At 41.0% G+C, this 17,170-nt stretch overlaps 1 protein-coding gene across 1 annotated transcript in view; it reads right to left on the bottom strand.

Moving 5' to 3' along the window:
- Positions 1-17,170, bottom strand: part of DDHD2 (DDHD domain containing 2) — a 658,501-nt gene that overhangs the window by 81,889 nt on the left and 559,442 nt on the right. The window contains exon 16 of the mRNA XM_053718087.1: positions 93-261. Within this exon, the coding sequence (XP_053574062.1) occupies positions 93-261 (169 nt within the window). The remainder of the gene's footprint in view (positions 1-92; positions 262-17,170) is intronic.

Below are 17,170 nucleotides of genomic sequence, written 5' to 3'. Positions count from 1 at the left end.
GAGTAGTAACTGCTTCACTCCTGCATAGTACATTAAATAGTTTTTTTAACAAATATGTGTGTGTAAAGCATAATGTGACCAGAGTTTGTTACCAGTAACAGAGGTGGCTCTGCAGTGCAAACAGGTACTCATTAAAACTCTCAATGGGTTTTTCCTGAAGAACATAATCAAATCGTTGTCCTCCATTTAGCATCCCAACATTGATCTCTGAGGGATCTTTTGCTTGGCTAGTCTGTTCATCGCCCAATTCTGCTTCTGGTTCTGCAAGAAGGCAAACATTTTTTTTTTATTACATTTTATATACATATATTAGATTACATACAGTCCATGATACCAACATTACACAAACCTCTTCACAACTACTGTAGCACACACCATACTAACAGTCTTGAGATAAATATGAACCATTCTATGGATGCCACATAAGTAATGGTTATGCTCCATTTTGCCGTTAAACTGGTCCTGAAAGATTCCAATGCGTAGATCTCATGTAAGAGCCTGGGTGCACCCGTTGTTTACTGGCATCTTTCAAGACCAGAACACAAATCCTCTTCAAGCAAATGTATATTTACCTCTACAAACCAATCCTGGGTTGAAGATAAGTAAGGAGAATAGACAATGTAAAGATGTTGGCATTATTAGTTCTGTTTCTGGTGAAAGAGAATGATGTTGCACCTGTATTTTATACTCTGCCCAAGATACACAAAAACAAAGAACACCCCCCCCCCCAGCAGACCTATTGAGCCACCACATTATATCTTGATAACATTTTAAGACCATAAATTAAGAAAAGTAACTCTTATTTGAGGGATACTAGAGACTTGCTAGCTGAACTGGAGGGTTGTGATACCACTAGTGTGAAATGTATCCTTTTCAGTTTAGATGTGGTAAGTTTATATACCTCAATACCCTCATTAAAGGGACATTCCAGTCCAAATTTAAATGCACATAGATTTATTACATCTTTGAATTGAAACATATTTGCAATATACAGTACATGTATTGGCCAAAATGCTTCTAGTAAAATTTATAACTGTTTTAGGGTTAACATTTTTCTCTGTGTGCGCACGTGAAGCATAGCTAGATTTTGTCATTGGACTCACATTTAAATAATGCAGCTGCTCAGATAATCAGTCAGCAATTAACAAATTGAGTCATTATCAGCAGATACAAGCACTGTAGGCTCTCTGAGAAAATGCTGTGTTTAAAATGCTGGTGCATGGAGAATACTAAGGGATAGTTAACACTAGAATCTTTGTTGTTTTAAAAGATAGATAATCCCTTAATTACCCATTACCTAGTTTTGCATAAGCAACACAGTTATAATAATACAAATTTTACCTCTGTAATTACCTTGTATCTAAGCATCTGCAGTTTGCCCCATTAGTTCAGTTCTTTTGACAGACTTGCCTTTTAGCCAATCAGTGCTCAATCCTCAGTAAATTCACATGCATGAGTTCACTGTTATCTATATGAAACACATGAACTAATGCCCTCTAGTGGTCAAAATGCATTCAGCTTAGAGGCAGCCTTCAGGGTCTAAGAAATTAGCATATGAACCTCCTAGCTTTAGCTTTCAACTAAGAATACCAAGAGAACAAAGCAAAATTGATGATAAAAATAAATTGGAAAGTTGTTTAAATTTGCATGCCCTATTTGAATCATGAAAGTTGTTTTTGGACTTGACTGTCCCTTTAAATACACATTTGAAACAGCTATAACTTTTATTAGCAGCCTTTTTGCTAATGCATGTATATTACAAAATAGCTTCTGTTCAATACCAAAATCAACCCATGAGGTTTCCAATTTGGGCTGGAAAATCCCTATAAGTGCTAGATTACGAGTGGAGAACTATTTTGTGCTCCTGCTTGCACGTTAACTTAGTTAGAAGGAGGCTTTTTGCTTGTGCCGGATTGCGCTCATATTAAAAGTTGAAAATAAAAAGATGTTGTGTAGAAAAGAATGTTATAAATGCACAAGAGCACTAGATGGCAGCATTATTTCCTGCCATGTAGTGCTCCAGACACCTACCTAGGTGTCTCTTCAAAAAAGAATAACACAGGAACACATTTGATAATAGAAGTAAATTAGATTTTTTTTTAAAGTTCTATACTCTGTCTGCATCACAAAATAATTGTTTTGGGTTTCAAATGACTTTAAAGTGAAGGTCAAGATGAATCGGTTCCTAGTTTATAATAATCCTATTAAAAAAAAGGGCACTTTAATTCATCAAAATGACGAATCCGGCTTCCTCCAATCACGGTGTTGCCTCAGGCCAAGATCCCCCCAGGGGGGAAGCTGTGATTGGAGGAAGCTGGATTCATCATTTGTGACGTATGAAGACGGCCGGGGGAATCGCTGGAGCGGCTATGAAGATTAAAAGGTAGGAATTTGGAGGGTCGGGGCTCCGCTCCGGTACAGCAGAGAGACGCAGCAGACGGATTAGGGGAGAGTGGGAGCTGAACAGCCAGCCGTCTAACAGCTGAACCCTTTCTTGGCAATTGATCCGGTGACCATTCCGGTAGGACACCGAGCTCCGAACCTGATCTATCTTATACCCAGTCAGCAGCTGCTATCTAGAGGACCCAGGACCTGCTCCCACAGACCGCATCTTCCCGGCACTGATTTGGCGCGAACAAGCGCCATTTTGCAGCCTAGGTTAGAGGAGCACCATCTCGCCGCCATTGAAGGGGAAAAAAATAGAAAACAACAAACTGCTCCGGAACAGCGACTGAGGACTCAGGTAACGGCACTTTTATCATATCAGCCCCAAATATTAAAAACGAACATCTAGTGAATAATTTTCTGGCCTTTCAGATATTATAACTGCCTGATAGAGGTGCTAAGGGACAACCTCAGATATTGATTCAGTCTCCCCATACCCATAATATTTGCCTTTGAACTCATTTGTTGGGAACATATTATGCTAATGCAGTGACAGAGGTCTGAGGCTATTAGATTTGTACGCTACCTTTTTAACTAGCAGGTGGGCTTGACAGGAAGATCCTGTTTAGTGAAGTGGCTCAAGACACCAAGCAATTGCAGATCACCTACTGCAAACTGAATATATACAAAAATTTGCTTAAAAGCAGAGTGACTCCTGGCTCATAGTTGACCTCCACAGTACTCCAGTCCCCAGCTCACATACGCACACATACTGTTTGGAAAGTGAGAAATATCTCCCATAATTTAACGCAGGGCAAACCCCTATGCAGCAGATCCAGTACCCTAATCTTCAAAGCCTCATTAGCTTAACATTAAGCCTCCCTTTGCAGGCACTATAAATTACTGCTGAAATTTTCACATAAGCCCAAAACCCTATTGCTGATATCTAACTCCAAGAGAGTCAGCTAGAAAAAGCAAGTCTTTTTACTTTCTGTTTTATTTTTCTCTCTCATAACCTGAGATATTACACCCTCCTGAGTAAAACCCTCTCACGGATCACGCTCTCACATCATAGCTCATCTACACGATAATTTTCCTCACTGACGCTGCTTTATTACAACAATTAGGCTGGTCATGTAAGTTTTTTGGATGTGGACCAAGATAGAAGAATAAGGAAGGTTTGAGGAAGAAACAGAGAGAGTGAAGAAGCAAGGAGGAAAGGAGAGGGGGAGAAAGAGGAGAGAGGAGTGAGGGAGTAGAGAAGAGGGGAGAAGAAGAAAGAGAGAAGAAAGAGAGTGTACGGAAGGATAGAGGAAGGAGAGGAGAGAGAAGACTAAAACTCCTTACTATTACCTTTCAGAGGCCTTTCCACCCTAGGCCTATCCAGTATCATACTTCAGTGTATAGTTTTGCTGGACTCACTAGCAAATAGATCACCTCTGCCTATCCTATCTGGTGGTGAGCTCCCTCTCCCCCCTTTCCCGCAGACACCTTGCTCTGCGGGTCATACCCACCTTCCTTTTCCCGGTCTCGCCCAGAGGTGGCATTGTCCCTGGAGAGGGGCCACTTTTAATATCTCATCAGTAGGCTTTACGAGAGCTCACCCTCATCACTGCAACTAGACATCTGTGACCCTTTCTTCATCAAGGATTTAGAACTGTGATGGAGGGCTGAGGCATCATGCTCTAAGAGTGCTTGCCTATCGCCCCCCCCAGCTATCAATTATATCAGGAACATATTTACTGAGAGGCTAGGTGACTTCTCTCTTTTCACTATGGCGCACTCAGCTAAAAGAAAGACTAAACATCAAGATAACCCTAAGAGGACTCTTACTGACCACTTTCATAGCAAACAGCTATCTGATCCAGATCTTTCGGAGGAAGACTCCAGAGACTCTATAGCTCTGACCTCAGAAGGTGCTAAATTAGGCTCCTCCCGCAAAGATAAAACTGCTCTCTCACAATCTACATTTCTTGAAACCATCAAAATCCTTACAGATAAAATGGACATTCACCACTCTTCTCTCAGACAGGAACTTCGTCAATCTGTGAGCGAATTGAAACGAGAGATTTCCTCACTGGGAGAGAGGACAGAGATCTTAGAAAGAAAGCATGAGGATTTAGCAACGGACCACTCCAATCTCTTGGCTTACTCACAAAGCCTTGCGGAGCAAATCTCTGATTTAGAGACCAAAATGGCAGACATAGAAGATAGGTCTCGCCGTAATAATCTTAGGATTAGAGGCATTCCCGAAGATATCTCCTCATCTGAACTACAGAATTACCTAATCACATTCTTCAAGTCCATTTTGAACACAACCTCTGAACAGGACTTGTTGATTGATAGAGCACACAGGGCCACGCGCCCCCGCAACTCCACTGCTGACACCCCCAGGGACGTCATCCTGCGCCTACACTATTATACCACCAAAGAGAGAATCATGCGTGCCTCCTTTGCCAACAAGCCTCTAAAGGAGCCCTATCAAAAGCTACAAATTTTTCCAGACCTCTCTCTGCATACACTGGCTAAAAGGAGAACTTTCCATCAGTTTACTTTAGCTTTGAGACAACATAAAATCAAGTACAGGTGGGGTTTCCCTGTTAAACTGTTTGTTCAACACCAAGATCGCACGTACACCATCTCATCCATAGAACAAGGCATGAAGTTACTCAATACCCTGGAACTCTCGGGGGCTCCAGACCCTCCAGACCCTCCTTCCAAGACTCAAGGAGGCATAAACAGACTTGATGCTTCAGTTCCAGCCTGGCATCCTCAGAACTCAACCTCTTCAGGCACAGAAATAGAGAGACCCTAATAATTTGGCAGACGCTTTTTGTCTATATCACAGCATCGCGGTCCTTGTTTTTTGGAATGTTACTTGATCTCGCAGTTTGGTGAGTCAACTACCCGGGGACCTGTGGTGGTTCGGAGTGTACTCACGGGTACATATCTTACTCTTTTTCCACTCCTGAATCCTCCCTTTTCTTTTGCAAGACTGCTTCATTTGATGACCTTCAATCAGGTAAGCCGGGAGCTCACGTACGGGTACATATCTTACTCTATGTATAGCCCCCGGCCTTGTCTCTATATGCCTCACAGACTTGTTTATATTCTATGCATATAGCGTTATATATTATTAAGCCTGATTGTCTTGTTATGTTTTTCTATTTCCCTCTCATGACATATTGCTTCTTTACAAGTTGTTTTCAAATGAACATTGCAGAACTCCTCATGTGTTTGAACAGGTAACCGACATGATGGACGCTTACTAGATAGGATTTATGCTTAGTTATTAATATTTCATGATTTGTTCTATTCCCTGGGTTCATACTAAGTTGATTTAATAAGGAATGTCTGTTCTCTTATTTACATTGGTTCCCCCTTCCCTATATGTTTAGGAATAGTATATGATGTACTTTACTGTGCCACATTACCTCACACACAAATCTATTCCACACTTTCTTACTCACCATTCACCCCTTTTGGTGCGCTTCCCCTTAGCTGACATACCACTATTCATATTCCCTATATATCTCAACTGGGACCTCCCCCTTGCTGTCACTTCCTCAGAACTCATATAAACACTTCGTCTTATGTTCCTGTCCTATTAACTCATCACTCATGACTGAGGGTGCGTGGTGCATGTCACTCCCCTGCTCTTTGACATCTTTTTCCTTGCTATTGTTCCGGCTCACTCATCTCCCCTCATTATACGTTCCTTCTAGAAATCCCCATCTGGATTTTTGCTACCCTCTGATTAATCCCTCCACTCACTTAGTGGGTGGCACACTCTTGGCTCCGCCCCCCCCCCCCATCCATACCATACGCATACATATACCTACTATTTTTCCAGATACTCTCTCACAAGCCATTACTTTCTCTTACCAAACTATTTTTCCCCTCCTTATTTGTTTTTAACCAAAGCGGCTCTGGACCGCTGTCTCCCCCCTCCCCTCACCATTTTAACAATAACTTGTCTGCGCAAGTAACCTAAACCTTTGACATACTCTTCTATATATCAACCCTCTCTAGTTTTTGACAACGGAAACGGACCTAGTCCATACCCGTTCCGTCCAGCATCATTTTCCTGAGTTAAAAATTATCAGTATCATCCCATCACTCTTTGCAGACATAACTACTTATTTTATCCTTCCTAACATCCCTCATTGAAAATGAGACTAGTTGTCTTATATATATTGCCTATTTCCTTGCATGATCACTGTACAGTATTTTTATTGTATATTCGCTATGTCAAATCATTCTAGATCTCTTTATAATGTTCCCAAAGGCATTACTATGTTAATTTAAAGTTTGTCTCAATAAAAATTTATGATTAAAAAAAAAAAAGGTAGGAATTTGAAGAAAAAGAGTGAAATGTCAATTTTGATGAATTAAAAATGCCCTTTTTTTTAAATAGGATTATGAAAAACCGGGCAGCGATTCATCTAAATTGACCTTCACTTTAAAGTTGAAACTTGGTTAACCTAGATTGACACGCAAGTTATTTGTTTTGTGTATCCCCTACTGAGGCCAGTTTGAAACAGTTATAAATGAGCTGATAAAACAACTCACAGGGCTAGATAACGAGTGGCGCTCTAACTGTGGTGAGTGATAAAAGGTATATTGCAGCTCTTTGCACACGTCAGAAGTAGCGCATGTATTACGAGTTGAACTTCAGAGCTCTGGTTAACTGTTATGCTGACTAAAAAGTTACACAAAAAAATAATTTAAAAGTACAATTACACTCATAATAACAACATCTAATAAAATAAAATAAAAAATAATATTACATAAAAAAGTTATAAGGGCTCAAATATATGAGGTCTCAGGTGTTAGACATGTTTAGACAGGTATATGTAAGTATGTCTATGTTAAAGACCTTTGCTTGCCTTTTTCTCTTGTTAAGTGTAGTCAGTCCACGGGTCATCCATTACTTATGGGATTATATCTCTTCCCCAACAGGAAGTTGCAAGAGGATCACCCAAGCAGATCTTCTATATAGCTCCTCCCCTCACATGTCATACCCAGTCATTCTCTTGCAAGCTAACTAAAGATAGGTTGTTGTGAGAGGGCTGTGGTGTTTTTAAACTTAGTTTATTTCTTCAATCAAAAGTTTGTTATTTTAAATGGCACCGGAGTGTGCTGTTTGTTCTCAGGCAGCATTAGAAGAAGAATCTGCCTGCGTTTTCAATGATCTTAGCAGACGTAACTAAGATCCACTGGCTGTTCTCGCACATTCTGAGGAGTGAGGTAACTTCAGAAGAGGGGAATAGCATGCAGGGCCCCCCTGCAAACGAGGTATGTGCAGTAAATTATTTTTCTAAGCAATGGAATTGACTGAGAAATTACTGCTGATACCAATGTAATGTAAGTACAGCCTTAAATGCAGTGGTAGCGACTGGTATTAGGCTGAGGAGTGTGTGTACACTGAAGTATTTTTCTAGGGAATGGAATTTGACTCAGAAAATACTGTTAATACTGAAGTAATGTGTGAGCCTTAACTGCAGTAAAAGCGACTGGTAGCAGGCTTATTAATAACACTTTATAACTTTTAAAATGTATGTTCAAAACGTTTACTGGCATGTTAATTGTTTTTTGTGAGGTACTTGGTGATAAAACTTATTGGGGCATGATTTTTACCACATGGCTAACTTTTGTTTCTGCATAGAAACAGTTAACTGAGCTTCCCCACTGTGCAATATGAGTGGGAGGGGCCTATTTTAGCGCTTTTTTGAGCAGTAAAAATTCAGTCACAATCTTCCTACTTCATCCTCCATGATCCAGGACGTCTCTAGAGAGCTCAGGGGTCTTCAAAATTCATTTTGAGGGAGGTAATCAGTCACAGCAGACCTGTGACTGTGTGTTTGACTGTGATAAAAACGTTAATTATTAAATTGTTATCCGTTTTTGGGTATTAAGGGGTTAATCATCCATTTGCTGGTGGGTGAAATCCTTTGCTAACTTAATACATTTACTGTGAAAATTTGGTTGCTATAACTAATTTGGTTCATTGTTATTTCAACTGTGACAGCTTTTTGTGCTTCTTAAAGGCACAGTAGCGTTTTTTATATTGCTTGTAAATTTATTTGAAAAGTATTTTCCAAGCTTGCTAGTCTCATTGCTAGTCTGTTTAAACATGTCTGACACAGATGAATCTGTTTGTTCACTATGTATGAAGGCCAATGTGGAGCTCCATAGAAAATTGTGTACTAAATGCATTGATGTAACTTTGAATAAAAGTCAGTCTTTACATGCAAAGAAATTATCACCAGACAACGAGGGGGAAGTTATGCCGACTAACTCTCCTCACGTGTCAGTACCTTCGCCTCCCGCTCAGGAGGTGCGTGATTTTGAGGCACCAAGTACATCAGGGAGGCCCTTACAAATCACTTTGCAAGACATGGCTACTGTTATGACAGAAGTATTATCTAAATTGCCAGAATTAAGAGGCAAGCGTGATAGCTCTGGGTTAAGGACAGAGCGCGCTGATGATGTGAGAGCCATGTCCGATACTGCGTCACAATTTGCAGAACATGAAGACGGAGAGCTTCATTCTGTGGGTGACGGATCTGATCCAGGGAGACTGGATTCAGAGATTTCTAATTTTAAATTTAAGCTTGAGAACCTCCGCATATTGCTAGGGGAGGTATTAGTGGCTCTGAATGATTGTAACACGGTTGCAATTCCAGAAAAATTATGTAGGTTGGATAGATACTATGCGGTACCGGTGTGTACTGACGTGTTTCCTATACCTAAAAGGCTTACAGAGATTATTAGCAAGGAGTGGGATAGACCCGGTGTGCCTTTTTCCCCTCCTCCCATATTTAGGAAAATGTTTCCTATAGACCCCACCACACGAGACTTATGGCAGACGGTCCCTAAGGTGGAGGGAGCGGTTTCTACTTTAGCTAAGCGTACCACTATCCCGGTGGAGGATAGTTGTGCTTTTTCAGATCCAATGGATAAAAAATTAGAAGGTTACCTTAAGAAAATGTTTGTTCAACAAGGTTTTATCTTACAGCCCCTTGCATGCATTGCGCCTGTCACTGCTGCGGCGGCATTCTGGTTTGAGTCTCTGGAAGAGGCCATTCGCACAGCTCCATTGGATGAAATTATGAACAAGCTTAAAGCACTTAAGCTAGCTAACGCATTTGTTTCTGATGCCGTCGTACATTTAACCAAACTTACGGCTAAGAACTCCGGATTTGCCATCCAAGTGCGCAGAGCGCTATGGCTTAAATCCTAATCAGCTGACGTGACTTCTAAATCTAAATTGCTTAATATTCCTTTCAAAGGGCAGACCTTATTCGGGCCCGGCTTGAAAGAAATTATCGCTGACATTACGGGAGGTAAGGGCCATGCTCTACCTCAGGACAGGGCCAAATCAAAGGCCAAACAGTCTAATTTTCGTGCCTTTCGTAACCTCAAGGCAGGAGCAGCATCAACTTCCTCCGCTCCAAAACAGGAAGGAGCTGTTGCTTGTTACAGACAGGGCTGGAAAACTAACCAGTCCTGGAACAAGGGCAAGCAGGCCAGAAAACCTGCTGCTGCCCCTAAGACAGCATGAAGAGAGGGCCCCCTATCCGGAAACGGATCTAGTGGGGGGCAGACTATCTCTCTTCGCCCAGGCTTGGGCAAGAGATGTCCAGGATCCCTGGGCGTTGGAGATCATATCTCAGGGATATCTTCTGGACTTCAAAGCTTCTCCTCCACAAGGGAGATTTCATCTTTCAAGGTTATCAGCAAACCAAATAAAGAAAGAGGCGTTTCTATGCTGTGTACAAGACCTCTTACTAATGGGGGTAATCCACCCGGTTCCGCAAACAGGACACGGGGCAGGGATTCTATTCAAATCTGTTTGTGGTTCCCAAGAAAGAGGGAACCTTCAGACCAATTTTGGACTTAAAGATCCTAAACAAATTCCTAAGAGTTCCATCATTCAAAATGGAAACTATTCGAACCATCCTACCCATGATCCAAGAGGGTCAGTACATGACCACTGTGGACTTAAAGGATGCCTACCTTCACATACCGATTCACAAGGATCATTATCGGTACCTAAGATTTGCCTTCCTAGACAGGCATTACCAGTTTGTAGCTCTTCCCTTCGGGTTAACTACGGCTCCAAGAATCTTTACAAAGGTTCTGGGCTCACTTCTGGCGGTACTAAGACCGCGAGGCATAGCGGTGGCTCCGTACCTAGACGACATCCTGATACAAGCGTCAAGTTTTCAAACTGCCAAGTCTCATACAGAGATAGTTCTGGCATTTCTGAGATCGCATGGGTGGAAGGTGAACGTGGAAAAGAGTACCACTCACAAGGGTTCCCTTCCTAGGGACTCTTATAGATTCTGTAGAGATGAAAATTTACCTGACGGAGGCCAGGTTATCAAAACTTCTAAATGCTTGCCGTGCCCTTCATTCCATTCCACACCCGTCAGTAGCTCAGTGCATGGAAGTAATCGGCTTAATGGTAGCGGCAATGGACATAGTACCATTTGCGCGACTGCATCTCAGACCGCTGCAATTGTGCATGCAAAGTCAGTGGAATGGGGATTATTCAGATTTGTCCCCTCTACTAAATCTGGACCAAGAGACCAGAGATTCTCTTCTATGGTGGCTTTCTCGGCCCCACCTGTCCAAGGGGATGACCTTTCGCAGGCCAGATTGGACGATTGTAACAACAGACGCCAGCCTTCTAGGTTGGGGCGCAGTCTGGAATTCCCTGAAGGCTCAGGGATCATGGACTCAGGAGGAGAAACTCCTCCCAATAAATATTCTGGAGTTAAGAGCGATATTCAATGCTCTTCTAGCTTGGCCTCAGTTAGCAACTCTGAGGTTCATCAGATTTCAGTCGGACAACATCACGACTGTGGCTTACATCAATCATCAAGGGGGAACCAGGAGTTCCCTAGCGATGTTGGAAGTCTCAAAGATAATTTGCTGGGCAGAGTCTCACTCTTGCCACCTGTCAGCAATCTACATCCCAGGCGTGGAGAACTGGGAGGCGGATTTTCTAAGTCGCCAGACTTTTCATCCGGGGGAGTGGGAACTTCATCCGGAGGTCTTCGCTCAACTGATTCATCGTTAGGGCGAAACAGATCTGGATCTCATGGCGTCTCGCCAGAACGCCAAGCTTCCTCATTACGGATCCAGGTCCAGGGACCCGGAAGCGGCGCTGATAGATGCTCTAGCAGCCCCTTGGGATTTCCAGATGGCTTATGTATTTCCACCGTTTCCACTGCTGCCTCGACTGATTGCCAAGATCAAACAGGAGAGAGCATCAGTGATTCTGATAGCGCCTGCGTGGCCACGCAGGACCTGGTATGCAGACCTAGTGGACATGTCGTCCTGTCCACCATGGTCTCTGCCTCTGAGGCAGGACCTTCTAATTCAGGGTCCTTTCAACCATCCAAATCTAATTTCTCTGAGGCTGATTGCATGGAGATTGAACGCTTGATTCTATCAAAGCGTGGCTTCTCGGAGTCAGTTATTGATACCCTAATACAGGCTAGGAAACCTGTTACCAGAAGAATTTACCATAAGATATGGCGTAAATATTTGTATTGGTGCGAATCCAAGAGTTACTCATGGAGTAAGGTTAGGATTCCTAGGATATTGTCTTTTCTACAAGAGGGTTTAGAAAAGGGCTTATCCGCTAGTTCGTTAAAAGGACAGATTTCTGCTCTGTCTATTCTTCTACACAAGCGTCTGGCAGAAATTCCAGACGTTCAGGCTTTTTGTCAGGCTTTGGCTAGGATTAAGCCTGTGTTTAAGACTGTTACTCCGCCGTGGAGCTTAAACTTAGTTCTTAATGTCCTTGAAGGCGTTCCATTTGAACCCCTTCATTCCATTGATATTAAGCTGTTATCTTGGAAAGTTCTGTTTTTGGTGGCTATTTCCTCGGCTCGAAGAGTCTCTGAGTTAGCTGCCTTACATTGTGATTCTCCTTATCTGATTTTTCATTCAGACAAGGTAGTTCTGCGTACTAAACCTGGGTTCTTACCTAAGGTAGTTTCTAACAGGAATATCAATCAAGAGATTGTTGTTCCATCATTGTGTCCTAACCCTTCTTCAAAGAAGGAACGACTTTTGCATAATCTGGACGTAGTCCGTGCCCTGAAGTTCTATTTGCAGGCAACTAAAGATTTTCGTCAAACTTCTTCCCTGTTTGTCGTTTACTCTGGACAGAGGAGAGGTCAAAAGGCTTCGGCCATCTCTCTCTCTTTTTGGCTTCGTAGCATAATACGTTTAGCCTATGAGACTGCTGGACAGCAGCCTCCTGAAAGAATTACAGCTCATTCTACTAGAGCTGTGGCTTCCACCTGGGCCTTTAAAAATGAGGCTTCTGTTGAACAGATTTGCAAGGCTGCGACTTGGTCTTCACTTCACACTTTTTCAAAGTTTTACAAATTTGACACTTTTGCTTCTTCGGAGGCTATTTTTGGGAGAAAGGTACTTCAGACAGTGGTTCCCTCCGTTTAAAGTTCCTGCCTTGTCCCTCCCTTCATCCGTGTACTTTAGCTTTGGTATTAGTATCCCATAAGTAATGGGTGACCCGTGGACTGACTACACTTAACAAGAGAAAACATAATTTATGCTTACCTGATAAATTTATTTCTCTTGTAGTGTAGTCAGTCCACGGCCCGCCCTGTCTTTTAAGGCAGTTCAAAATTTTTTAATTTAACTCCAGTCACCACTGCACCCTATGGTTTCTCCTTTCTCGTCTTGTTTCGGTCGAATGACTGGATATGACATGTGAGGGGAGGAGCTATATAGCAGATCTGCTTGGGTGATCCTCTTGCAACTTCCTGTTGGGGAAGAGATATAATCCCATAAATAATGGATGACCCGTGGACTGACTACACTACAAGAGAAATAAATTTATCAGGTAAGCATAAATTATGTTTTTTCTATGTATGTATGTATGTATGTATGTATGTATGTATATATATATATATATATATATATATATATAATGATATAGTTGTTAGAAAAATAGGAACTCAACTGCAGAACTATTCTGTCAATCGTATACCTTAAAAGTGGTTGTTTGTATCACTTCTGACTGTATTAGACTACTTATTGTAAAAGTAGTGATAATTGCCAATAGTGAAATTAATCCAATATCGTGCAGTGAAATATTCAAAACAGTATCAGGAATGCTAGACTATAAAATAGGTTCAATCCTGTGAAAAACTAGATACAAAGTCTCTTATAAAATGAAACAGATCAGGCACAAAGTAATAGGCTGCTGCTGGGATTAATCTCAATCGGCACTGATCCGATACCATCAGAGGCTTGTAAGGACCTTCTCCTAGTATGACGTCGCTAGAGGGGCAGAGCCAAAGTCCATACACAGAATGTACAGTGAGTCAAAGGAATATTCCTATCTTTAGAATAGATGACGGCAGACAAGTTGATAGAAGATTACCGCTAGATGATATGAGGTGAGTCTGTAGATGATTTAGGTAGAACGTACAGAGTTCAGCGGTAGTGGCGAAGATACAGGAAGCTGAGAGGCAGGAATCAGTTTACACAGAAAGTAGGAGCTGCGGTAGTATAAGTACTGGAAGATCCCTGGGTAAACGGCTTTAGGTAGGTGTATAGAATACTTAACAGGAACATACAAACAATCCGGATAGGTTTTGAAATGGTGCTCAGATTCAGCATACGATATAAATCCAGGAACAAGTTAATGCAGACTGGATGAGTTTAGGAATGAAGCTAGCGTGCTGTAACTACAATCACAAAATTCTAAGCACCTGAGTAAAAATGAGCGTAAGACTTAAAGGGAAAGTGGGATGGGCCAGAGGCATGAAAGAAATGATCCTGACAATATAAATATATATATTTACAGACATTTATCTGTCTATAAGTGTGTATATATGTATTTATGTGTTTATATGTATATATATATATATATGTGTATACAGTTAAGCAGATGAAAACATGCAAAAATATATTTATGCAACATTTATATTTAATAAAGTGTTTAACTATGTATTTACAATAAATATCTTACATTCCAATATTCTGTAAATATGTTCTTAGAATTTTAAAATTATAGAGTTTTATCTAAAAATCCGACTAAGGAATTCAAAATAGCATTGGACAAAATATTACTAATGGCCCTTCAAAGTGGGTAAATTGATGAGACCATACACACATTTCTGACCACTCCAGATATACATTCATTTATAGTATCCACAAAATACGTAAAGATTCTCAAAGACCCCTGGGACACACCATTGTGTCCGCTATCAGGTCACTCTATTAGAGTGTGGCCCAATATGTGGATTATTTCTTACAATGCACAATTAGGAAAACAAGAGTCTTTCTCTTGGATTCCATTGAACTTATCAGAATCCTGAGAGACAAATCTTTTGCCAAAAATGTGATACTCTTAACATTAGATGTGGCCAGTCTTTACACTATTATTCCCCATAGTCTGGGTCTCGAGTCAGTAAGAATAAAGTTGTCCTCTTATCAAAATTATACTGGTCCTCCAATAGAATTAATTATTGAACTGTTGAACATATGTCTAGCGCATAATTATTTTTTATTTGAGAATACATATTAAGGGTTCTCCAAGGGCCCCGGCGTATGCAAACCTCTTTATGTCATGGTATGAGGATTGTTTTGTTTTGTTTTTTTAAAGCATTTATGGTTATTTATTTTATTATCATAATATGGAATGGAAGAATAGTTTGTGCTTAAAGGGACAGTCTACATCTTAGTCATCTTGCAGCCCCTTCCATATTATGCAGCAGGAACGGTTAAAAAGTTATTTTAAAATGAACATTGGTTCTGTCCACCCCGAAACGGCAGCCAAGCTCCACCCACCAATGACACCACAATCTGGGCAACACCTATGAACTCTGCTGAATAGCATGGACAGTCTGTTGAATTCAACTAGTGAACCTTTTGTGATTGGACGCCATATGCAACCCCGACCAAAGGGGCCAAAAACAACACCCATTTTTTTTAATTTTTATTATTTGTTTTTATTGAGGTTGTACAAATATGTAACAATAGACAAGAGTCCAATAGCATATAAAGTGGGTACATCACACATTGTTTTTCCGTTACACACAAGACAGCAAGTAGAAGACTGTGCGTATACAGAAGGTCAATACATCTCTATCTATCATGCTACTACTGAACCAAATAAGTGGAACCTCATTTATATATTGGATAAATGCACCTCTAATGCTTCAAAGGGCCACTCATGTGCCTATGAATTCGAAATGGTTTAGAGGAGGTGCACTAATGTTAAATATGGTCACTCTTGGACCTTGGTATATAGTTGAAAGAATATAGCAGGATTAATAAAATATGAAATGTGAAGGGAACAAGGCGCTCTAGGATCTGTTGTATAGATTTATTGTGCTGACTTTATAGTAGGTCAATTCTAGATATGTAGTAGTCTTTAAAGGTTTTGAAAGAGAGAGCGCTATGAGTGTTCAATGTTGGGGCAGATAATAAGGTAAAACTTAGGTGAGATCAAGTAAGGAGGTGACCATCGGGGATATATGAGCTATTATACACCTAGATTACACATTTTGCACTATAGAGGGTGTGAAATGTAGGCCCAGAGACAGAACTTTTCTTAACTTTCTGCGATGAGATTTTTTTTAGTGAAAATTTTTCTGCAGGTCATTTTTAAATAAAATAAAATTGTTAAATTGTCGGTTACACTAAAGCACCAGATCAATAGCAATGTGTTGGTTAACTGGAGAATAAAGCAATATTTAAAGTTGTATAATCTAGTGCAGTAATAAAAAATTGCATTGCAAATTAGCTGCAGACAAAAAAAGTAATTGTAAAATGTCTCTTGAATTCATTTGTTTCCTTTTCTCTTAGTCGAACATAGAAATGTAGTAATACAAATATTACATTGTTCATACAAACATCTTACATTCAGAGAAAAACAGCTTTGCAGACTGTGAAAAGCTAGTGAACGAGCTTGCAAAAATCTCAGAGCCAGACATCAATGCACTACTGCATATTTGACTGTTGTCTTCAAAAAGCACTTTGCTCTGGGTGCACTGTGTTAAGGAAAACTTATACAATGCAGTCAGAGAACCGCTCTGTTTAAAAAGAACAGCCTAATGTGGAGCAGCACTGAAAAGTTAAAGTGCTAACAGTTCCTGTTCTTTCTGCAGACATGCTGCATTTTCTGCGATGACATCTCAGATCACTCTATGTTCTGCCTTGGGGAATGTAGGCAACAAAAAATGTGTTATTTCACCCTCCATAGCGCTGCCATTACAAGTTTTTGAAAAGCCGCCTTGTGCGTGCGATATGGTGGCAATGAGCTCCATATCGAACAAAATCCAAGCGCTGCTTTGACGTGCTCGTGCATGCTTTCCCCATAGACATCAATGGGGAGAGCGTGTTGGAAAATAAACTAACAACTGAAGTGCGGAATGGCGATCGCCGTAACACAACCCCATTGATGTCTATGGGGAAAAAAAGTTTAACACCCTAACATAAACCCCAAATCTAAACACCCCTAATCTTCCGCCTGACATCGCCGACACCTAAATAAAGTTATTAACCCCTATTCCGCCGCTCCCCGACATCACCCACACTATAATAAAGATATTAACCCCTATTCCGCCGCTCCCCGACATCGCCGCCACTAAATTAAGTTATTAACCCCTAAACCTCTGGCCTCCCAAATCACTGCCACTAAATAAACCTATTAACCCCTAAACCGACAGCCCCCCACATCGCCAAAAACTAAATTAAAATATTAACCCCTAAACCTAACAACCCC

This window comes from Bombina bombina, chromosome 6 (genome assembly GCF_027579735.1).
Source record: "Bombina bombina isolate aBomBom1 chromosome 6, aBomBom1.pri, whole genome shotgun sequence".
In the NCBI taxonomy this organism is placed as follows: Eukaryota; Metazoa; Chordata; class Amphibia; order Anura; family Bombinatoridae; genus Bombina; species Bombina bombina.
Note: the sequence above shows the minus strand (reverse complement) of the source record. Positions and strands in the feature narration are given on the sequence as shown.